The following is a 25,936-nucleotide window of genomic DNA, read 5'->3' on the forward strand; positions in this document are numbered from 1 at the left end:
ATAACGAAATCCCAATTATCGGGGACTTTCAAAACGCCCATTTGGAACTTCTAATCGCCGATTAATACAACCTTGTTCGTGTTTCTGGTGTGTTGGAGGCGTGAAAGGGTTTCCCTGATTGGATCAACACTGGAAAAAATATATATGGACCTTCCAATCGCCGATTTTGCCTTAATTCAAAGTCTCAGTTGGGAGTAAAGGAATTTTGGAAACGAATACATAAAAAGATAAATAAAATAAGATAAAATAATAACTCTGGAACTCTCGATATCGGTACTTACACATCAAAGCCAAATTGCCCTCCCATAAGTCAAATAGTGACCAATCAAAGGCGCAATTTATTGACTCGCTATAAAAATGTCAATATTTTATTAATTTTAGGATAATATCATTTGGTATCTATACTTTAATGAAATATTCGATGTGATACACTGATACATATTTTTTATATTGTCCAATGTGGTGTCTATCATTTGAAAAACTCTTCAACATGATACCTATACTTCAATAAAATGATCAATGTAATAGCTATATTTTTAAAATATTAAATGTGGTATCTATAATTCGTTTAAATGTCTAATATGATGCGTGAACTATCGTTCTGTATTATTATGATACATAAATTAAAAATTTGAGTTAGTGTTATACTTGAACTATCAATTTGTATGTTGTTTTGATAAATGGGTTAACACTATTAAAATGCTTTAAATCAATAAATGAAAATTGGTGTGTGTTATATTAATACACATAATGATAGTTTATGTATCACACTGAATATTTTATTGAAGTACACATATCACATTGAGTATTTTAAAAAGGGATGTACCACATCAGACATTTTATCAAAGTACATCTATCGAACCTGATATTATCCCTTACTTTTAATAAACTTGGTACAATTATGAGTTTCATCCCTTTACTTCATAAAAAAAATGATATTATCCCTTTACTTTTAATAAAACTGGGTAATGTTGTTAAACCTTCATGTTGAATTAGTGATCTAAAAAATTCAAAAGTTTACATGAAAGTATAAATCAACATTTTAACAATTTATACAATAAATTCACAAAAAAATAGTTCAAGTTTATGGGTGATTATGCGATGCGATAGTCTAATTTAGAACATTTACAACTTAAAATGTTATCAGGCTAACTTAAAAGATTACACAAATTTGTAACATTTTCGGTTGTAACCAAAAATTTATATTGTCAGGATTTAGGGCTTACCACTGAAAATGTTATGAATAATGTAACTTTCTCGATTGCAATATATTAAAACCTAAAAAAGTATTTTGTTCTCCCTAAAAATTTACGCTATTGATAAAATTTTTAGTTACAACCAATATATGTCATTTTTTAATCTTACTTTAACAAGTTGTATTTTAGAATTTCCTCAAATTTATGTCTCTATCAATAAATAAAAATGTGATACCTAATTCATCTAAAAATAAAAATGTGGATACCTTCCTTCTCTCGCATTGTATGATATTCTGTTATTTTAATTTGGGTTTCGGATTCTTTACTTTTGTCCCAATGAAGGAACCCACCAACCAAAGTAAAGAATATATGAATATGTCTAAGTATATATAATATATAATTTGTAATGAAATAAAAATTACGATTAAATAATTTATATCACATTAATTTAAGTGGGACAATTGACAAAAAATATCAAATAAAATTATATTTTAACAAATATAAAATTAATGTATATTGATTTCTTTTAGTTGAAATAATAACTGAATTATCTATTTTTTTTAAAAAAAAAATACTCATTTTTAATACCTATTTTTCATTCATAAGAATGCAAATATTTATATAACTTATAATATGAAAGTAGAGAAACGGCATCAATTTGAATTACCAAAATTGTTAATATATTTAATTTATGTTCAACAATTTGAATAACAAATATTATATTACATTAATTAAATATATATTATAATAAATTATATGAATAAAATCAAGTATAACACATGTGACATTAAAATTTGTAATTCTGATGTATTTTATAATTCAAATTTAAAAATATAAAAATTATTTAAATAATAGTAGTTACTTTTAAACTAAAAATTAAATTGAATCAAATATATTTAATTAAAAAATATAAACGAATAAAAATCAAATCCAAACCCAATAAATCATTGGGTCAAAACATTTCCAATTTTGTCAATTGTGGATTCAAACGGCCTGATGCAACCGTGAGCCCAGTTTGTTGTGGCCCATGGCCTGTCATAAAACGGTGAAGTCCTTTTATGTGAAGTTATATATGATTTCCCAAGCGGAAAAAGTATTTAGGATTTAAATCTTATATTTAAGATTTAGGATTTAGTGTTCAGGGCTAATAATTATAGTTTAAAGTCATTTAAATATGCTATGTGACAATTTTTGAATAGTCCGAGATGATTATAAGGTAGTATTTGTTTATATTTTTCTTTAGTTATCGACAATTACACACCTCATAGATGTGGTTGTTCGAGCTTGAGTCATCTAGAAAAAAAACAACATTCCCTTTAAATATTTATGTTACTAACATATGAATACACAAGTCAAAGGAGATTTTCGATACTTTATTACTTTCTCTGATGACTTCAGTAGATAAGACAAGTGAAAAGTACAAAATTCAAATTTTATAATTTTTTATAGTCAAATGATCAAAAGAGAAAAACACTAATAATCGAGTGATTCTTTGCATAGCTTATCATATAAAAGTGCAATGACGTGTGACCAACAACAGTTCTTATACAATAATTAGACTAAAATATCCAACATTATTATTAATACAACAAACACATCTTTTCCCGACTTTGATTTGAAGAAAAGAAAAACGTTTTCGTAGTAGCATTCTGTCTTACCTAAGCCTCTCAGGTCATCCTTGTGGCACCTTAGATACCTGCAACTTAAGAGAAGAAGGAAACCTCGTAAGCTTCTTCATATCATTTGGTCACAATATTTATGTCAAAAGTTGTAGAAATGTGCCTTAAGAAAAAAAGAGATGGTTACCCTATTAATTGAGTAATATATTAACTTGAAACCTCGTGACACAATCGATTTGAATGAAGCTTGTCCCTCACGGAACAAAGCTTGACAAAGACATTGTTCATGTTGATCTGTTCATTCGGTGATTCGAGGGAGCATACAAGTCCTATTTTAAATATTGAAATCAAGCATTGAAGATGCATGTATCTCATTTCCCAAGTTGTTCCCATGGAGAATAATTTCTCTAAGTCTTTCTTGAAGAAGAATGAGATCTACAATCTCCATCATCCGTTCAAGCAAAGTAACCTTAACAAAGTTGCGAGGACTAAAACCTTCTTTAACCCTTTCATTGGTCGGTTTTTCCCCCGAAAACATCATAGGATGCCATAACAATACACATTACCTTTTGGTGAGAACTTACTTCCAATGCCATATTCTACATTAATTCATCACAAATTACTTGTACAAATAATTGTAAAGGAACTATATGCATGATGTATTACTTGGTTGATATTTCTGTTATAACTAATTAAGAGTTAGTTGGGCTCATTATAAATGCCCAATTGTGTTTGTGCTTATGTTTTGCACTGATATTTCATTCAATAAAGAATATTTTGTTTCTTCTTAAAAGTCAAACATCTTGACTACCTTTCTCTTTATTCAGTTTCTCTCTTTTGTTAACTGTGTTTCTTCTATCCTTACCGTTGTTTTTTTTACTTTGACCACCGGACTTCCACAGTCATTGACGGGAGGAAGAACATATTCAAAGACAAAGGTCATTTATGGTGGATGGCCTAGATTAGGATTTAAGAAGTTTACAAATCTTGGTGTGGTTTTCATCATATTGGAGAGAGATCATAGAGAATCTAATAATATGATGATCGAATGGGGAGATCAATGTGAATTTTATGGTGTAATGTGAGGTTCACCGCCCACAAGGAATGCTAGATTTTATATTCCATATGATATGATTGTTACAATTGATTAATTGAGTGATTCGATTGTAACTTTTTGAAATACATGAATCTTTTAATGAATACAATATTACACACCAAACTTTCATTTTAATGGAAGGGTTATAGATTAATTGAGTGATTTGATTATGATATTTTAAAATTCAGCAATCAAATTGTAATTTTACTAATAATCGAGTGACCTATTTACCTTTTTTTCACCTAAGAAATCAATTAACTTTTTTCATAATTTTAAAAATAATGGTGTATGCAGGCTCCATAATTGTGAACCTGCTGCTCCATAGAATCAACCTTTTCGTCAGCGTTTACTTGAGAAGTCTCCCTCCCTCAATTTCGTATACAAAAAATTAATGTTTTCTGAATACATAGATTTATAAATGTCAATGTAGAAAGTGGTGGCAAAGTAACGCAAGAATGACACAGTTATGTCTACGATTATGACGGGATTGGTACAAAATAGGATGCATATAAGCTTCATAGCGTAGGCATTGGGGCAATATGGCTTCAATTTTACAGCGTTTCCATTACGTTCGCAATTCTAATGTTGATGGATGTCAGTTGTCAAGCATTTGGAAGAATTATTTAGTACCAAAGATTCTGTTCATATTCATGCATAAGTGAATTGCAATTTCCTTTCCGAAGAAGTAGTCAATTTGGTTGGTGAATCATTAATATATGGTTGCAATGATAATAATAGTCATAGACAAGCTGATGTTGAAGATTCTGTTCATCTTTAGGAGTCGCTGTTAGTGGAAATCAATATTGCTTTAATTTTAACAAAGTTTTTTTTCTTCTTCTTATTTTCATTGAAAATGTTAAAAAAGTTGATAAGCCTCATGGTTTTGGAATCTGGAAAACTTGAAAATCGTACACTCATCTAAGTAAAGCAGGGGCCCATGAAAATGGTAGCCACAAGACTTTGGAAGTTGGAAAACTTGAACCAATTGATGGGAGATAGAATCGGATGATATCAGAGTTCAAAAACTACTTATACCGCACTCTAGTTCTTGTTGATGAACCAACCACTCTCAAATACAAATCAGTCTCATAAATTAAGAAATTGATTCAAGTTGATATGGTAGCGTCCAGCTTCCTTTTCCTTGTTGCAATTCTCCTCGCCTGCTTCAACTTATGGTTTAGCAACAGCAAGCCCTGTACTTAGAGAAAATGACACTGATCAGCAAGCTTTACTAGAGTTCAAAGTTAATGATTTCGTGGAATAGTTCCATTCACTTCTGCCAGTGGCGTGTGTTACATACAGTCAGGCATATGAGAGTCACCAATTTAGAACTGCAATTCCTCGAACTCTCGGGGTCTTTATCACCATACATTGGAAACATGATCTTTCTCCGGAAGTTGAATCTAGCGGGAAACAACTTCTACAACCAGATTCCTCAAGAAATTGGTCGATTAAGAAGATGGAAATGTTAAATCTGATCAATAACTCCTTCAGTGGTGAAATTCCTTCCAATCTATCTACTTGTTCTAAGATTTCATTAATTCAAGCGAGAGGCAACCAGCTAAGTGGAGAAATACCTGCTCTTCTGGGTCTTTTGACAAACCTGAAAGTCTTGAATTTTGCCAAAAACAGTTTAAGAGGAGCATCCACCTTCCTTGGGGAACTTGTCATCCTTGGAGGTCCTTTATTTGCCATTCAATGAATTTACCGGGATAATACTGAAGCTTTGGGGCAAATGACAAACCTTTCAGGTTTCTCCATATTCGAAAATTCAATTTCTTGTATTGTTCTCAATGTTCAATCTTTCCAATATCATAAACTTGATATTGGTGAAAACAAAATTCAAGGTACTCTTCATTCTGACTTAGTAATCATTATGCCATATGTTGAGTTCTTTTCTGTGGTTAAAAACCAAATCTCTGGCCAAATCCAATTTCAATAACCAATGCCTCAAATTTGAATGCACTTCAATTTGGGGCAAAAGTGTTTAATGGAAACGTGCCATCTTAGAAAAGCTGAATAAATTGTCTAGATTATCCCTATCCAACAACCCTTTGGGACATGGGAGAGATGGTGTGTTGAAGAATCGAGCAAAGAAAACGAAAGGATACAAGAATTTTAACGAGGTTCGGCAATGTGCTTACGTCTCGGTGCCTAGCGGCGTTAGAAGTTTTATTCAATGTCTCATAGGTTTAGGTTACATATCTATTTATAATAAAAACTTGGTATATAATTAACCGTACCGTACCCGCCCCGCACCCCCAACCCATATAATCGTAACCCCTCTACGAGACTTTTTTGTAAGACAGTTGATGTTCGCTGCGTTCGCTTCGCTCACTCCACTCCATCCGCTCCATCCCTCTCCTCTTTACTGGTATATTTATGTGCCATACCTATCATGGTGACTTGAACTTTCTCCGCACTTTGGTCAATAATACCAAACTAGAATCTCTAGATATAAGCACAAATAATTTGGGTGGGTTATTCCTCGAATGCATTGGCAATTTTTCCACAACCCTTTTGGTTTTATTAATCCAAGGGAATAAAATATTGGGAAGAATCCCTGATGGGATTGGAAATCTAATAAATTTGGAGACTTTAGGGGCAGCGTACAATCAACTATCAGGTCTTATTCCCTATGATATTGGGAGGCTTCAGAAGTTAAAGGAATTTTTTCTCTGTTAGTAATTTTCTCTCTGCTACTATTCCCCATTCTATTGGAAATTTGACAGTTCTAACCAAACTTCTTTTATATGCTAATAATCTTCAGGGTAGCATTCCTTCAAGTCTAGGTAAGTGCCAAAATTTGATCTTACTGAGTCTTTCTCATAACAATCTTAGGGGACCGATACCCCCTAAAGTTCTTGCACTCCAATCCTTGTCCATTACACTAGACTTATCATCCAACTATTTGACCGGGAAGCTCCTGTTAGTAGAAAAACTGAAAAATCTAGCTGTATTGGATGTTTGTCAAAATAGGTTATTTGGTTTGCTTCCAGACAACCTTGGTAGCTGTGTAAGTCTGGAGTACCTATTCTTGGATGGTAATTTGTTTGAAGGGCCCATTCCTTCATCTTTGAGTTCGTTGAGAGGTCTTGAGGAATTGGACTTATCCAACAATAATCTTTCAGGTGGGGTTTTAAACTTTCTCCTGAAATTTAGGGCATTAAAGTATATAAATCTCTCTTTCAATGATTTTGAGAGAGTGATACCTACTGAAGAAATCTTTAAGAATGCAAGTGCTACATTCGTCGAGGGAAACAATAAGCTTTTGTGGAGGCATTCCTGAATTACACTTTCCCAGATGTAACTCGAAAAGATCATCAAACTCTTCCTTGAAATTTGCAATTGTTATTGTGCTTTTAGGAGTGACTTTGGTTTGTACTTCTCTCCTCATCTTGTGGTATAGAAAGAAGAAAGAGCAGCCAACAACTTGTGTCGAGAATTCCCTTTAAAAGTTATCATACCAAAGCAACCTAAAGGTCACTGATGTATTCTCCGTGCAGAATTAATTTGTTTGGATCTGGAAGCTTTGATTATGTATACAAAGAAATTCTTGTAGAGATTGGAGCAATTATTGCAGTTAAGGGTGCTTAATCTTCTGAATCAGAGAGCTTCTAGGAGTTTCTTGATTTAATGTGAGGCCTTGAAGAACATTCGAAATCAGAATCTTGTCAAGGTATTAACAGCAATTTCAGGTGTCGATTACCAAGGTAATGATTTTAAAGCACTAATTTATCAGTTCATGGAAAATGGAAGTTTGGAGAACTGGTTGCATCCATCTACTGCTATTAAAGATTCAGAGAAGATGAGAAACCTAAACTTCTTCCAAAGAATTAGTGTGGCCATCGATGTTGCTCATGCACTTGAATATCTGCACCATGCACCATTGTGAAACATCAATCATTCATTTCGACCTCAAGCCAAGCAATATTCTATTGGATGCGACGATAGTTGGTCATCTAAGTGACTTTGGCTTGGCAAAAATCCTTTCTGCAGACATGCTTAACAATTCTTCTCATCAGTCGAGCTCCCTTGGGTTACGAGGAACCATAGGTTATGCTCCACCAGGTCAGTCACTTTATCCATTTCTTCCACTTTTATCATAATATAACATTATCTAAAAGCAAAACATATAACATCGAAGCAATCTTTCAATCGTTATTGTATAATTTATAATAAATTAATTGTAGAATACGTCATGGAAGGCAAAAGGTGATGTGTATAGCTATGGTATTCTCTTGCTTGAGATGTTTATGAGGAAAAGGGCCAACTCACGATACGTTCAAAGAAGGTTTCAACATTCACAACTTTGTTGCGGAAGCTTTGCCTGATCGGGTGACTGAAATTATTGATCTCATTCTTCTTCAAGAGAGATCAAGGAAGACTTGCAGATGTTACCCTTAATGGCATACATCTTCAACACTTGAATTCAATATTTCAAATAGGACTCATTTGTTCTGCCGAATCACCTATTGAGCGGATGGACATGAGTTATGTTGTTTCTAAGCTTTGTTCTATTGGAGACAAGCTTCTTCGTCCAACTAGCTTGCGTCGTCAGGGAGAAACTTCATATGCCTGCTCAATCTGCAGGTATTCTATGAGATCTTCTTAAACATATTGCTTTATTCTTAACAAAATGGCCAGTCACTACATGACTTAAGGAACATAAAATTGCACTACTTTTCAGATAAATGCTTTATTCAAATTTATTTTGGCTACATTTGACAAAATTAATATGATGGTTTAGGCATTTTCTTGATTTCACATGTTGCAGGTACCTAAGGTGTCATAATATCAATAGACTTGAGTTGCTTAGGTCAGGTAAAGTGCAGCTATTCTCTTTTATTCAAAATGCATCTGGTGCTTGCAGGACTATTGGTTTCTCCATGAAAATCTGCTTTGAGAATATATGTAATTATATAGTTTGTGTCCCAAATACTAGTGAGATGTAAGTTTTGTTTTGGCTTGATCTCCTTCGGTCATATTAAAGGTGGAAATGTTTAGGGTAACTTACACTCAAGGTCATTTAACTATGAATTAGACAACAAACATGTCATTTTTCTTCTAAAAATACAAACAGATCACTCAATTAAAATACTATTACAAATAGATCGCTTACCGTTAAATATTAGACAGCAATAGTGACAATGTTATGCAAGCAAACCTAATTAGCTTGCTGGTATCATTATTCTGATATTGATCTTAACAAACAGCGTTATGTTTGGTCATAAATGGCATCCAGCTCCGGTTCGGTATTAGAATTTGACAATCAGAGAACAAGTCATACTCCAACATGGTGTTTGCAATGTTGTCTTGTATCATAAAAAGCTTGAATGATTGAGCAGGCTCTTTCAGATTACCCGATTTGGAAGACATGTTCCGAGGCTTTAGCACTTGTATTGTTGCTTCAAGACTAACTAGAAAACAGACATTCCACATGGTCTCCAAGGTGATCATAGGCAAAGCCTAAATTTTTATTAAACATTCTACGTGTGATTATTATTATTTAAATATTATATAAAACTATGTGTCGGAACCGTCTTTCGGTTGGGTCCCGAATTGAGCTTCGACTTGGATTAAATGAATTGGAATCGTCGCCGACCATTTAAAACGAATTTAGGTAGGTCGGACACCATTTTACCTGATCTGCGTTGTACCAGAAACATGTCGGGTTCGGTAGTCGGGTACAGTCAAGGAAGGATTAGAACACTTGAACCGCCCTTTTGGTACCAATTAATTTTTCGGTTGTCTTAATCGCAAAAATCAAAATTTAAAAATTCAATTCGAATTATTTATCTTTGATCGATTGAAATATCTCTAAAAAGTCAAAAGTATTAGATTGTAAAAATGAAAATAAACATAAGAAAAGAATAATAAAAAATATTAATATAATAATATTAATAAAAAATGAAAAAATAAATATATATATATATATATATAACAATGTAAAAAAATAAAAAAATAAAAAAATATTAAAATTAGGAGAAAATGAAAAATATATATAAAATAAATAAATAAATAAATGAAATAAAAAAATAAGTCAAAAGTTGTTACATCCTCTCATATTTTGCGTGTAGAGAAACTAGATTTGCAATGAAAATGCTCTGTCACTCCTCGTGCTTTTAGATACTGGCTTTGGATCATCCACGCTTATTTTTTGTCCTTTTCTTCCCTCAGTTTTTTCAAATCGTTGCCTCTTCCTCTGATTTTGGTTCCACGTTTTTCTCTGTGTCCTTTCCTCTTGATGCATGAGTCTATTTATAGTCTAAATGAACCTATTTTTAGCTCAGATTTAGAGTCATACTTAAACTCAAAATGCTTTGGTTTTAGTGTTTCAATAGAACTCAAATACGTTGGTGTTAGTGTTTCAATAAGATTAAAAAATGTTGGTTTATTTTCTGAATCTCACTAAATCGAAGTTGTTGAATGCGGGACCTGTAAAAATAATAAAATAAAAATATAATAATAATAATAAATAAATAAATATATAATATAATAAAATATTTTTGTAGACCCAAAAAAAAACGGGTGTCTACACTATGAAAATACAAAAATATTTTCATTTAATAAAAAATTCGTTTTTGATTGACTTGTGACACCAGCTAAATTAAAAACTTATTATATACTAAATTTTATCATACTCGTTGGGACTGAAAGAAAGTGTTTTATACATAAAAATATATATTTCTTAAAAAAATAATCTTAGGTGGAGTGATAAATAAATTTTGTTTTAATCTGTTAGTCTCATGCTCATTCTTTTAGTATTGATTTTTAAATCTAAAGATTATATAAAAGAATAAGAAGACAAAAATATTATTAAAATATTAGAAATTATATTTTTAAATAAAAGTAATTTAGTAATTTTAACAAATTAATATTTGATTAATCAATTATATTAAATTTAATCAAAAAATTTCAAATATAATATATATATATATATAATACAATATGAATAAAGGTCAAATTATTTTTTATATAAAAATCCAAAACTTTCTTTTATATTTTTTTCTAAGATTTCAAATTCAATCAAAATCATTACATTCACTCGTTTCCCCTCTACATTATCTTTTAAAAAACTTGTTCTTTAATAAAATATTTTTTGTATGATTCACAAGTGTTCCTCATTTATTCATTTAACAATTAAAATAATCTTATATCAATTAGTCTAATCAATTAATAATTAATAAAATCGTTTTTTCTTTAAAATAAAACAATCAAATATACCTCAACTCAAGAACAAAAGTGCACCTTTTAACTTTGAGATATTTATAATATTCGGGTTTAAGAAGAAGAAAATACAAGTTAAAAACATATTTTATGAAATTTTTATTACGTCAAGATAACTGATGATGATCAATGTTAGTGGATGATAATTGATTGATTAGGATCTAATTAAATTTTAATTTAGGTTAAAACAAGAAGAATAAAAAAATTAAGAGAAAAACATAAAATGATGTGCTATTAGTCAATAACATCAAATTCATTGGAGTTTTAAATAGAACATTGATGTAATAGGATATAGATAAAAAAGCAAGCTTGTTTTGAATTAGATACTCAAAACCTTTATTTTTTTTTCTAAGATTCTAAATTCAATCAAAACTATTACATTCACTCATATTTTTCCTTCTATGTTATATTTAGAGAAGAACAAAATTATTTTTGTATTAATTAGGAGTATTCATCGTTTATTCATTAAACGATCTAAGTAAAGACTAAATTTGTTGGATCACATAAAAAATGAAAGGACAAAAAAGTTTTCCCAAAAAATATTTAACATTATTATAATTCTAAACTCGAAATCTTAACTAAACTAAAACAATCATATACCAATGGATCTAAATACCTAATAATTTTAAAAAAACCAAATATACCATAACATGCTCAAATTGAAAATTGTTCTTATTTTCCTTTTTTGTCATTTTATTTAGAAGAAGTGCTAAAAAGTGCAACTTAAAATAAATAAATTAAAGAAAAGTGGTGAGAATCCAGGAAAAAAAGGAATAAAAAAAGTGCACGTTTTCCCTTTGTGATATTTATTATATTCCAAGATATTTTGCTGCCACCTTTACTTTCTTCTTGCCCTTTTTTGACAAAAAGGGTACAGCCTAAGATATTTCCAATGACCTTTCATAACCACTCTCATGCAAGCCACGTGTTTTTCACCTATCAACATATTTCGAACCAAATCTCTCTTTTACAATAAAATTATTTAATGAATGCTTTTATGATAAGATAAACTATTATTTATAGAATTATTATTTATTATACCAGAAACATTCGCAATCACGATTGGGATTATATGAAGTGTTCTGTGTATATTTCTAAAAAAAAGTAAAAATTTATAAAATATTTTATATCGATTTAAGATTAGAAACTTAGAATCATTATCGGTATTAACTATTAACGCACAATGCAAATATTACTGATTAATTGCTGTCCGAGAATATAAATGTTTATTCACACTCGCTTTTGGTCGCGCGTGAAACGAAGCTTTCTTCAAAGTTGCAACCCTTTTCGGGTTTTTTCCATGGTTACCCGATCCTAATCCTTCAACAATTTATACCCCAAAGCTCCTCTCCCCCTTCTCACAGCATTTCTTCAATGACTCAAACCCTAAAACATGCTCTCATCATCCTTATAGCCTTTCTTTCTTATATGCAAGTGTGAAAAAACTCCATTTTCTGAAAGAAAGAAAAAGACCATGGCCAACAACCCGAGAAACAACGCAAACAAGAAACTGAAGCATCATCGGAACCATGATTCCGATTATGTTGAGGGCAACCCCGAGGTTTGGGCAACGCTGGACAAGAATTTCAAGCAGGTCCAGTCGGTTTTGGACCGGAACCGAGCGTTGATCCAACAGGTCAACGAGAATCACCAGTCCAAGATCCCAGACAACATGGTGAAAAACGTTGCACTCATTCAGGAACTCAATGGGAACATTTCCAAGGTTGTCTCTCTTTACTCTGATATGTCTTCCAATTTCTCCTCTGCGTTTCAACAACACAGCAATGGACACAACAGGGACGGCTGAAACTTTCGTTATTAATAATAAAAATATGGAAAAAGAAATAATAAAAAAGGGATTTTTAGGTGTCATAGCCGTGTCTTATTTGCTGCTTGAAATAATTCCTATTGGAACTTTTTTGAGATAATTGTTGGGATTTATGTTTTCTGTTTTGTATTGACTTATGATCGAGATGTTTTGATATGTTATTGTATAGTTTGGTCGTAATTGCAGACCATGGTCCCTCGAGGCTTTATCACCTGCACGAGTATCAAAGGATGCTCGACAGTTGGTGATAAAACCACGAGAGACATACGGGAAAAAAAAGAACATACCTTCGGGAATAACACCAAAACGACACGGAAAAGATGTTCGAAACCCAAACGTTAAATCATTTCTTCAATATGGCAGTAAGAAAGTAACTGATGTATGCTCTACAAGGGAATGTTATCAATTAAAACAGACTCTAAAAGTTTACATTCAGTTGAAACAAAGTGAGTAAATTATAAAGGCACCTCGCCGCTATCTGCAATGACAACTTTAGATTTTGGCACACCACTCTTGTTTCCTTCGGCTTCTATCTTGAAGACGACATCCATTCCAGTAATCACCTTGCCAAATACGACATGATGTCCGTCCAACCTTTCAAGGAAAAATCAATAGCACGCATATGTGTGAGCTAGGGAAAATTGCATACGTAAATAGCAACACGGTTGAAGTACAGTACTTGCTCACGAGATAAGAAACTGATGTTACTCATTTCCACATATTTCACAAGGAAGAAAAATAGGGAAAATGCTTATATTATCTGAACTCGGAGATTATTGCCAGGTAGTAATGTGTCTAAAGTTGGTAGCTCAATTTGCTCTAAATTTTCCATATATTTAGAGGATCGTACTCGTGTCTCTATATCTGAATATGTATCGAACATATATGACGGATACATGTAGTTTTATAAGTAACATGGATAAAAAGTTTGGAGACAAATCAAATACCAGCTGGTTGTTACAGTTGTGATGAAGAATTGTGATCCATTGGTGTTTTTCCCAGCATTGGCCATTGAAAGTCGTCCTGCTCATAATGAAAAAGATTGAAAGAGTAAACAATTAATAATATACTTCTTATAGGCCTTTCCAGGTTTGCAGTTCGAGTTTACTATTTCACCAATGAATAAAAACCTTTTATAGAAACAATGTGTTCAAGGAAATTTATAAGCCATATAAGGATCACAACTCACCAGGCCCGTTATGCTTGAGCTTGAAATTCTCATCAGCAAACTTTTCACCATATATAGATTCTCCACCTCGTCCATCGCCACGAGTAAAGTCGCCACCCTGGATCATAAAGCTGGTAATAATTCTATGGAAAGTGCTCCCTTTGTAATGAAGAGGCTTCCCGCTTTTTCCGGTTCCTTTCTCCCCTGTAATATAAGGAACAAATATATGTAGGCAGCTAAAGGTAGTGAATATTCCCGGTTAACTAATCAGAGCTAAAAAAAAAGTCGAGCATCAAAACTAAATCATAGATCCATTGTTCATTCGATTACGCAGTCACCTTTCTTTCACGAACTAAAATTTCAAATCCCGCATGTTTATATACATCGAGATATTATCATCCAATACAACAATACTCTTAATTGGTATTCAGACATTTTTTTAATAGTGTTAAGGCCTGCTAAACAACACTATAGGACTCTCGAATAAAGGTTTTAATCCTAATAAACAAAGATTATATTTTTCATTAACCACCTAAACAACCAAGATGCAAATACACAGATAAGCTACTTAGAATGTTAAGGTCCAGAATACGATGATGCATACTGAGATTGAGAAAAAGGCAGCCCGGCCATTGCCAAAAACTTCCAGGAACAGATGTTTTTAAGTTTACATGCTAATTATGCGAAGATAAGTTGCTTTTATGAGTGAAAATTACACAATTAATAAAAAGATTATCACTTTATTACAGAAAACTTCACTAAACCGTTGCAATCTTACTAATATATTGTACTGCCTGCTTGGTGCTAATAAGAAATAAATCACATTACTTCATATATATTAGGGAATTCGTGCACTAAAACCATACAAAGTTCCAATATAAGAAGGGAATAAACATTACGTGGCTACCTGTGCAAAGGGCGCGGAAGTTCTCTGCAAAAAGAAAAAAAATATGATTCATAACAACCAACTAGTAATTGCACAATCTTTTCATGGAAAAGAAGATCAAAGAACAGCAAAATATTTGAGCTATTCACCTGCAGTTTTTGGAACGCTTTTACCGAATAGGCCCATGACTATCCGACCTGAAAGCAAAAATCAATGAACACTGATACTTCTATAAGTGTATCTAAGGGGCCTTCTAAAGCAATAACAGAAGCAAGAAAGACTAAAATGGAAAGAAACCAATATCCGACATCTCAACTAAAACAGAGAGAAACCGAAATCTGACATCTAAGTTTCCAACCAATGATTTCTTGTTTTATAATACAACAAAAAAAACTCTAAATTTATAATTCCAGCTATCAATTAGATGACTTTTTCCCCCTTTCAACTATACTAGCACATTAAATCCCAGTTTTACAGAAAATCAAATAAAAGCATACCAGCAGATTTTCCATCAATATGGACATCAAAGTACACTTTATGTGTAATTTCCTCTGAATCATCCTCAAAGCCCTAAAAAATACATAAAAAGGGGGACAAAAAAGAAACAAATTCAATTTAATTAACATACGCTATGGATTCACAAATTCAAAAGGACGAATTGCATGAAAGGAATCTACAAACCTGATTAAGCTTTGGTTCGGAAACTCCAGCGTCGCTCAATCGATTCTAAAAACACCAAAAAGAAGGGGGGAACCCCATTTTTTCACTTCTTTTTTCTTCCTGGGTAAGGAAATAAAGAGGAGAGGAAAGGGTACCTGAATCAAAACTAAGGTTCCAAAAAGAACTAGAATCCACAACGCGGCAACCGAAGCCAATCTCGTCTTGGTTGCCATATCTGGCTTTTGTTTTCAGCTGTTTCAATGGCGAAAAGGGGAAATATCAGTGGAAAACCGGTTATTGGGCTGTCTTTGTTGTGTCCGTTAGTATATCTTATGATCCCAGTAAATGTTTAAACTGATGGATAGGATGTTACCCATGGAAATATTAATTTGATAAAAACAAATAACATAATATTAAAACAAATTAATATCAAAATTTATTAAAAACAAATTAATAGGTCTGATATATAAGATTTGGACTCGATAAATTTTAATTTGAAACAATCTAATTTTTTGAGTAACGTGTTTTTAAGGGATATGATTCTGTCAAATTTATAATAAAAAATGAATGACTCGGTCTTGACTCGAAATAATAGCTTAATTAACCTTTATATATTAAGAAATAATTGTAATAATACTCCTCACCCTATACATTTTTTCAATTAGATCTACATTTTATCGAATAAAAATAAAAATTATATATATATTAAAGTCGGGTGTGAATTTTACCCGTGACAATTTTCTTAACCAATATCAACTCGGATTTCGAGTGAAGAGTGTATTTTTTCTTAGGTAAAATCCTATTGGCCAAAAACTGGTCTACCCTAACCCATACATATCTCCAGATACCTATTATTAAACCAAAAAATCATTAAAAAAAACTAAATTTAGCTAAAACATGTAATTATCACGTAACTAAAAGGAGAAGATGGAATGCAATGATATGACACATGACTCTGCTAAAAGGAGCATTTAAGTTCAAACCTTAAAACAATATTATTAAAAACAATAATTGCAGATTTAATTATGAACCTCATTGTCTTATAAGGATTTAAAAGGTTTCATAAACATGTATTACAAGGCTATATTGAAACTCAATTAAGACATATGTACATATATATGCTTTCATCTACTCTGTTTTGTACTCGCTTCTTCTATTCTTGATATCTTTCAAGTATCCAGACTCTGGTGTGGTCGCATTCGTTTATGTCCGAACCTATTTTCGCTGCTGGAAACGTCTCTCGGTCTAAGGAGTTGAGCCTTATCCGGGGACCGATTTTGGCAGAACCAAGGATGACCCGAACCAAATCAAAAGCATGCGATATTGTTAAACGTTGATCTGCATTTTCACTTGAAACCAAGTCTTTAACTAAAGTCAGCTACGAAAATCATAAATCGAAACACATACGCACTTAGCACGTGGTTAGCAGTCAAGCGTTCGGACGGTCGAGTTCGTAACATCTTTCGAACAAGGTCTTTCGCATAGTCCGATCTTCGAAGCCAAGGTTCCGATTCAAAATTCATTTGTCCTTTCAAAACCAAGTTCTTCATTTCCTCTTCAGTTTCTGAAGTTCATAATGAATAAAGCAAAACGAAAATCAATACTTTGGTATTATCTTCACAACAACAACAGCAGTAGCAGATAATTGACGATATTTTTACCTGCTTTAAACGGTTGAATGCCACCGCTGAGCAGTATATACAGTATAACGCCTGCAGACCAAATATCGACTTTGGGTCCGTAATCCTTATTCAGAAGCATCTCCGGAGCTATATAGTACAGACTTCCTCTTGCCTCATTGAAAAATTGACCTATAATAACACCGAAAGAGAGTAAAAATAAATTACTTGTCACGCAAGTAACAACTCTGATCACATACATACCTGGTTTAAAGAAGACGGAGTGTCCAAAATCAATAGCTTTAAGAGAAGAGGCATCATCTTTGTTAACAAACACAAGATTCTCAGGCTTCAAATCTCTGTGCATAACCCCACGAGAATGGAAAGTCTTCCCAATCCCCACAATAATCTTCATCAGTTCAATGGTCTCTCCTTTTTCTTGATAATCAGATCGAAAAGTTCGCCTCCAAGGCACAACTCCGTTACGATATGAACGCACAAGATATCCTCGTAAACCCCTTTTGATTCTTACGATATCTCTCTCACCAGATAAATGTTGCAGTACTTTAATCTCCCTCTTAATTTCCTCAACTTGCGTATTGTGTTTGAGTCTCTCTTTGGGTATCGACTTACACGCAAACTCAATGCCGGTGGCAATCTCGGTGCAAAGGTAAGTGATCCCAGAACTTCCCCGACCTAATTCAAGACCAAAAGTGAAAAAAACGATGAATATCGGGAGTTTCATAGCCCAAAACAGAACGGCTTTTACTATAAATTTTCCCCATAAGGTATCCAATGCCGTGAAGCTTTAACTCTATATATATACTTTATAAGGAAGAGTTGGGATGTAAATTACTATATATCTTAAATCATTTTTTACACAAATAGTAAATTTCTAATATTCTTGAAAGTATTTTAATTTAATAAAAATATTAACTTCTAATTTATATCCGTACGAAGTAATACAACCAATAAAATTAATTAATATTTAATTAAAAAAATAAAATTAATTGTGTATTCAAAAGCCACATATATATAGGTTAAGATCTACTTACACAATATAAAATTATTTAGTTTTATACCGATTTAGGACAGTTGGATGAGTGAAAATATATTATTGAAATTGACTCTTTTTTTTTCTAGTGAATATCTTTTTATATCATACTGTCAATCTCAGTCATCTATTTTCACTCATCCAACGGTCCTAACTCTGTGTAAAACTAAAACAATTTTGCATTATGTAATATGATCCCATATATATATATGAACTATTTATGTTATTCATGTATAGATGCTCATCTCTTCTTAATTTGTTTCCTATTCTTTCATTACTAATATTTCCTACTTCTGTTGGGAAAATAAGTTTAATTAAAATTATTAATTGGAAGAGTTTCACATTAATTAAAATTATTACTCTTTTATCTGCCTATCCAATTGACATCTAATAAGTAAAATTATGAGTATGTGTATATATATCAAATAAATAATTAAATAACATTAAGGCATTATTTAATTAATAATTCTCCCTAAGATGACTTGAGGTGGAAATGATATCAATTACTAATTGAGTTAGTGAATGAGACCCTGAGTTTTTAAATAAAATTTAAGGTTCAAATCTTGATATTGTGAAATGAAAATACTAGAAAAAATTGTTCTCATAATATTTTTTTTATAAGATTCAATTCGAATTAATCGACTAATAGATTAATTATTAATTGTACACGGTGGTGAAAATAAGTGGGGGCTATGGTCCCAAAAAAAATTTAAAAATTCAGTTTTAGACCCTTAAATTTTTTTTTAAAAATATAATTTGGCCCCACAGAGTTTTTAAAAATTCGCATTAAGCTTTAAATTTTTTGATAGTTAAACCCTTCTCATAATTTTTAAAAAATTCTAATTAAGCATCTCAAATTTTAAAAATTTAATTTAGACCCCATTTTTTTAAAAAATGTAAATTGAACTCTTTAAATTAAAAAAAAATTAATTTAAACCTTTAAATTTTTAAAGTTTTGAGTTACACCTCAAAATCTATCACCAAATTTAAAGTCTATCAATGATCGAAACAATAGTAATGTAGTATATTATGAAATTATATTTTCTTTATAAGCATTCATTTCTAATCTATTGATGGATTATTACAAATCAAGTATTGTGTAAGTTTATTATGGGATGACTCTCTTAGTTTTCTTCATTTACAGTATTTAAAAAATCTAATTTCTCATATTAATTTTCTCTATTCACGTTTTTATTAATAATGAGATAACATAATTCAACTTTAATTAAGACAAAATCATGGTACTAGAATAGAGTCCAATCCTTGATTTGTTTACTACAGCAGTCAACAGAAACGTTAAGTTCCAATGATTTAACTTGAAAAGCTCCAGTTTTCCTGGACATGAAGAAACTGTCAATCTGAAATCCAAAAAACCAAAAAAGAAAAATGGAGGGTCAGAAGAAAGACGGCAACATTAACGACAACGGCAACCGACGTGATGTTGTATCTCCTTATGTGTGGAAAAGGCCTTTGTCGTGTTCATAGTCGGTGCAGCCTGCACGAACTCTGACCTATTGAAAGTCAAAGGAAAAATCGGTGCTTTAATGCACCTAATCCAAGTGATGGCTTTGCACATGAAATTTCGGTGGCACCGAAAATATAACAGCAATTGTTGATTTTTCAATAATAGTAAAATCTCAATTTTAGTCATTGTAATTTAGGGTATTTACAAATTAGTCCTTCAGCTTCAACTATAAATACCCTAGCTCATTTATCTACAAAACCATCCCAAAGCATTCTAACTTTCTTCTAATACTAGAGAATTTAGATAGTTTCTTGAGAGTTGTTTTCTCCTTTTTATCAAGAGATAATTATCATTGTTTTCTCCTTGGTAGATCGAGAGATGTTGTAATTCCTATTTTCTCATAGTGAAATTCTTCTACCGTTGCTCGTGGTTTTTACCCTATATTATTTAGGGGGTTTTCACGTAAATTTTGTGTCTCTTTTATCTTTATTTTTATTTTCTCAAATTATCAGTTGCGATTTTCCTCTATCCGATAACCGTCTTCCGCAACAATTGGTATCCGAGCCAGATTTGAGTGTGTAATATCTGCTTATTGTCTTTGTGGTTGCCACCAAAAGGTGGATCCTCCAACATAAGAAAGTAAGAAGGTATTACTCATTCTTTGAAGGTTCCAGAGAACTATTCACGATAGTGAAATAGTGAGAGCTATCCGTAATAGAAGCTATGACAACGAAATTTGATATTGAAAAATTCAATTGGAGAAATTTCTCACTGTGGAAATTGAAGATGAAAGCCATCATGAGGAAAGACGGGTGTCTAGCGGTTATCGGTGAAAGGCCGGTGGATTTCACAGATGACAGCAAATGGAACGAGATGGACGGGAATGCTATGACAAACTTACATCTAGCATTAGCAGATGAAGTATTGTCAAGCATCGAGGAGAAGAAGACAGCTAAGGAGATATGTGATCATCTCACCAAATTGTACGAGGCCACATCGTTGCACAATAAAATTTTCCTTAAGAGAAAATTGTATACTCTCCAGATGTCAGAATCGACTTCAGTGACGGAGCACTTAAACACACTGAACAATTTATTTTCTCAGGTTACATCTTTAAGATGTACAATATGAGAACAAGAACGTGCTAAACTTCTACTTCAAAGTCTACTGGAATCGTATGATCAACTCATCATCAACTTGACAAACAGTAATGTCACCAGTCTAGTCTTCGATGACGTTGCAGCTACTGTTCTACAAGAAGAAAATCGACGTAAGAACAAGGAAGACAGACAAGTAAATCTACAACAAGCAGAAGCGTTGACAACGATGAGAGGGAGATCAACGGAACGTGGCCAAAGCAGCAGTCACAAACATGGTAGATCGAAGTCGAGAAGCAAGAAGAATTTAAAGTGTTACAACTGTGAAAATAAGGGTCACTTGAAGAGTGCTTGTTGGAGTCTAAATAAAAACTCCAATCCACAAGGCAATACCGCAAACACTTCAGAGGACGGAGATGCTCTATGCTGTGAAGCGTCAACCACCATGGAAGGTAGAAAGAGATATGCAGATATATGGCTCATTGAGCCGGGAGCAACATATCACATGACCTCAAGAAGAGAATGGTTCTATCATTATAAAACTGTCTCAGGAGGATCTGTGTATAGTTGCAATAATCATGCCTTAGAGATCGTTGGCGTGGGAACCATCAAATTGAAGATGTATGATGGAATAATTAAAGTTGTTCGAGATGTGCAACACGTGAAAGACCTGAAGAAAAATTTATTATCCTACGGATTGTTGGATAATAATGCGAGCAAGATTGAAACACAGAAATGAATCATGAAGGTGTTCCGTGGAGCGCTTGTGGTACTAAAAGGCGAAAAAATAGTTGCAAACTTGTACATGCTGAAGGGAGAGACTTTGGTAGAAGTAGAAGCCTCTATTGCCTTATATAGTTAAGATTCAGCAATGCTATGACATCATAAACTTGGACACATGTCAGAACAAGGAATGAAGTCCTTGTGGAGCAAAAGGTACTTCCAGGCTTAACAAATGTACCACTTACTTTGTGTGAGCATTGCATAACAAGTAAGCAGCACCGGATGAAATTCAACACATCAAATTCTAGAGCCAAAAGTGTTCTAGAATTGGTTCACTCTGACGTATGGAAAGCACCAGTTACATCCCTAGGTAGAGCAAAATATTTTGTCTCATTTATTGATGACTACTCCAGGAGATGTAGGGTGTACCCTATTAAGAAGAAGTCAGATATGTTTTCAACTTTCAAAAACTTCAAAGCGCGGGTGGAACTTGTAACACCCCCAACCCGTATCCGACCCGGATACGAGTCCGAAGTGTCACATTGGCTTTTCAAACATTTATTCGTATAAAATAGTGAGTAATTTAAAAACTTTGATAACAGTTAACTCTTTCAAAACGTTTACAAAATATATCAGAGTTCATACAATTTATATATTTAGACTACATGCTAACTACACTCTATAACCAGTACATATATTTTCTGATCTGACATTTGGTAAGGAGAACTGACCTGTCTTGCTCCACATTGCTCTTTACTCTTCTCGAAACCTACGTGTAAATCACTTACATGCTAAGTCAAAGACTTAGTGAGGCATATAAACATATAAGGTAAACGGTAACTAATAATCATACCTAAACAATTCTTACTATCATTTCATACCACTCATACTTTTACATGTAACAAATATATGCATACATATATGTCATTATCATTCATATATCTTATCTCATGTTCCTATGATCTCTTATGTCCATATCATATAACATATACCATAACCAATTGCACATCCACATACCATGTCATGTAAACCATATATATATATTATCATAAAACACGTACACCAAATCAATTATATTATCATCTTCATTTCTTTCTTATTTTATCACTATCATTGATTCCTTTCATCATATAGTCTTATAAGTTACCATTTGTACAATCAATATCACACATGAAATTCCACAAGGGAACAAACATATTATCCTATCACTTTATTAATATTATCTATTTAATAGCCATGATACTCATGTGAGAACTAAAGATATGCGAGTACATAGAGGTTGTGCACTAATGCTGTCACCACAGCTCATATAATTGCACCGAAGTGCCACGTAGAATTACACCGGAGTGCCGCGTAGAATTGCACTGTAGTGCCATATAATAATGTCCCGAAGGACCACATATCACTCCTTAAGAATCATATACATATACTAGGGATCAAGTATGTGTCTCACCAGACTTCACACATGTTCCAAAGAATACATATATATCCCGAAGGACCACATATCACTCCTTAAGAATCATATACATATACTAGGGATCAAGTATGTGTCTCACCAGACTTCACACATGTTCCAAAGAATACATATATATCCCGAAGGACCACATATCACTCCTTAAGAATCATATACATATACTAGAGATCAAGTATGTGTCTCACCAGACTTCACACATGTTCCAAAGAATACATATATATCCCGAAGGACCACATAGACCCTCGACTCTTGGCATGCCAACTATACCCCTAGCTCTCATGACACATAACATGGGCATTATCTTTTATATCCTTTTACATATTCATGTAACCATATCATATATTCATATAATCTCATGGTTTCATTCACATATACATGTAATCACGTAGTTTCTTTCATATAATTCATGTCACTTTTCATATGAATTCATATTCATATGTCACATAGGATTCACCCTCATGTATCACATATACTTTCTCTTTCATATGGCTCATAACATTTCTCATGTGTTCATATGACATGTAACTCATTGTCATCTTATCATGTTATCACATAAACATATCATCTTACAATACATACAAGACATATCAATACCTATATTCACATATACCTATCACTTCATTATCCTTATTATTATTCTTATCATCACCATTAATCCCTTTTACTTACCATATTCATATCAATAACACATATACCCATGCACACATATAAATCATAACAAATACATACTTCTATGAATTCATGTTTTTCACTATTGGAAATAGACTTATCACAAGTCTTATTTTCCCTTGAACCTCATATACTAGAGAATGTGCACTCACCTTAGCTTTGCTTTGATTCGATTATAATCCTTCAATTGATCCGGAACGGGATCACGTTCTACATCTACATCATCATACATAGATCTATATTAGTATTATAACTAATATACTCTAATGGTTCACTCTTTAGACCAATAGAAAAGTCAATTTCATCTTTTAATGAAGGTATGCATCGATGCACTACTGATGCATCGGTGCATAAAATGTATTCGACGTTGTATTATTACTGGGATGCATCGATGCATGCCTTATGCATCGATGCACTAATTGCATTCGATGTTTTCTTATTAATGGGATGCATCGATGCACTACTTATGCATCGATGCACAAATTGCATTCGATGTATTTATTTTAAAAGAGTGCATCGATGCACTACCAATGCATCGATACACCTTCAAACAATTTATGGGTTTTAACATTGATGCATCGGTGCACTATGAATATGCATCGATGCACTCTGCCCATAACCTCTTTTTGAACCCGAAAAATCCTTCTTTTTGGATTAAATCCTTCATATTTCAACCCCTTTCATATTCCTAACTTTCATATACATAATTAAACTCATTAATATTCATTTATCTCATCTTTAACCTTAATATCCTCTCCTCTTTAGGAATTTCAAGAATCATACCCTATTTTCCACATGTTTCAAATCCAATTCTAACACTTAATACTTCTTAATTAAGCTGATGGCAAGTCAAATCCAACTTTAGAACTTCAAAAACCTTTCTATAACAAAAGTTCATTTATAAACCCTTAATAGAAATTCCTTTCTAATTCTATCTCTTTGGTGTTTTAAACTTATATAAGCTTTCCTTAAGCTTATATAACCCTCAAAGACTCAAATCCAACTTAAAACTTTCAAGAAATCAAAAGCTAAATCAAACTTACCTTTGCTCTTGGCTTCCACGTGAATAAGAAGAAGAAAGGAGAAGAGAATTCTGGAGAATTCTCTCCCTTTCCACGTGTATATAATTCCATTTTTTCTATAAATGATCAAATGACCATTTTACCCTTTATTTCCTTTAATAATTACTAAATAACCTTCATCATATATATCCAATAATCATTAAACTATTTCATTCTTCTACTTTAGTCATCAAATTCTGAAACTTTACAATTTGGTCACTAACCCATAATTTGGGATGTTACAAATCTCCCCTCCTTTTAAAAAAATTTGTCCTCGAATTTTCACTGCACATCCTGAAAAGGACATATCTTCTAACGTTCTCATGCTGCTTTCTGAACTTAATCTTTTGTATCATCTTTAATAACTTGGTTCTTATCTTTTCAATTATTCGACTACCTTTTTACTTTATATCTCCTATCATGTCACTTATCAGATAGACAATAACATTAATTCTTATTACTCAAACTCATAAATCAATCAAATTCCTTGTCAATCTTCAATTGTCTTTCAAGAATCACCAAACTTTTATTTCATCCTTACTTGACTGACTCCAAAACTTCCTTAATACATATAAATCTTTATTCATTTCTCTAACTACATCCACTTGACCAAGAAACATAACCTTAAATCTTCATCATAACTGATTAAACATACACTTTGCATAACTAAACAATTTCTCATATTACTTGACATACCTTTCTTACTTCTGGTTAAACTTATAACCTATATCTCAACATAATCTTTATCACATCTAATTCTTTAAACTTCATCCTTTTATTTTTTTCATAACTCAAAATCTTCTTATACACTAATCATATCTTTCTTTCATGTTTACATACTCTTTTCCTATCACTTAAACTTATCCCTGATTACCAGTCTTTATTATATCTTTACAACTTTACTAATCAACACTTATACAAAACCTCATTCTTATCGTATCTTGCTTGTATTTTCTTCCTTCAAAATTTTCTTTAAAACACATAAATATTTATCTCCTTGCCTATATCATATTTATATGATCAAAATATACAACCACATCCAGATTTGTATCTCATTTGATTAACTTACTTTATGTTTCCTTCAAATCTGA

At 32.3% G+C, this 25,936-nt stretch overlaps 2 protein-coding genes and 2 pseudogenes across 3 annotated transcripts; 2 read left to right on the forward strand and 2 right to left on the reverse strand.

Annotated features, from left to right (window-relative positions):
• Positions 1-5,027: 5,027 nt before the first annotated feature.
• Positions 5,028-8,020, forward strand: LOC120213489 (annotated as a pseudogene).
• Positions 8,021-12,500: 4,480 nt separating this feature from the next.
• On the forward strand, positions 12,501-12,975 carry LOC120213520 (protein EARLY FLOWERING 4-like). Its single transcript, XM_039211634.1, has one exon. It carries the CDS (start codon positions 12,616-12,618, stop codon positions 12,946-12,948), a length of 333 nt encoding a protein of 110 aa, XP_039067565.1. The 5' UTR covers positions 12,501-12,615; the 3' UTR covers positions 12,949-12,975.
• Positions 12,976-13,290: 315 nt separating this feature from the next.
• LOC120213518 (peptidyl-prolyl cis-trans isomerase CYP19-4-like) lies at positions 13,291-16,012 on the reverse strand. 2 transcript variants are annotated; one of them, XM_039211630.1, is made up of 8 exons: positions 15,839-16,012; positions 15,705-15,749; positions 15,521-15,593; positions 15,173-15,220; positions 15,045-15,068; positions 14,159-14,341; positions 13,917-13,992; positions 13,291-13,563 (listed from the first exon to the last, which is right to left on the reverse strand). In XM_039211630.1, the coding sequence occupies exons 1-8, from the start codon at positions 15,914-15,916 to the stop codon at positions 13,425-13,427; spliced, it is 666 nt and encodes a 221-aa protein (XP_039067561.1). In that variant the 5' UTR covers positions 15,917-16,012; the 3' UTR covers positions 13,291-13,424. The 2 variants fall into 2 exon arrangements, with proteins under 2 accessions (XP_039067561.1, XP_039067562.1); XM_039211631.1 differs by lacking the exon at positions 15,705-15,749.
• An 824-nt stretch (positions 16,013-16,836) lies between these two features.
• On the reverse strand, positions 16,837-18,087 carry LOC120213490 (annotated as a pseudogene).
• Positions 18,088-25,936: the final 7,849 nt, after the last annotated feature.

Source organism: Hibiscus syriacus, unplaced genomic scaffold (assembly GCF_006381635.1).
Source record: "Hibiscus syriacus cultivar Baekdansim isolate YM2019G1 unplaced genomic scaffold, ASM638163v2 tig00110021_pilon, whole genome shotgun sequence".
Lineage (NCBI taxonomy): Eukaryota > Viridiplantae > Streptophyta > Magnoliopsida > Malvales > Malvaceae > Hibiscus > Hibiscus syriacus.

Excerpts from the sequence above, each read along its gene's own strand:
- LOC120213518 (XM_039211630.1), bottom strand. The coding sequence starts at position 15,916 with ATGGCAACCAAGACGAGATTGGCTTCGGTTGCCGCGTTGTGGATTCTA. Across the intron at positions 15,750-15,838 it reads GAACCTTAGTTTTGATTCAG|AATCGATTGAGCGACGCTGG; the intron begins GTACCCTTTCCT and ends TGGTGTTTTTAG. Across the intron at positions 15,221-15,520 it reads TATTGATGGAAAATCTGCTG|GTCGGATAGTCATGGGCCTA; the intron begins GTATGCTTTTAT and ends TTTTGCTTTCAG.
- LOC120213520 (XM_039211634.1), top strand. The coding sequence starts at position 12,616 with ATGGCCAACAACCCGAGAAACAACGCAAACAAGAAACTGAAGCATCAT.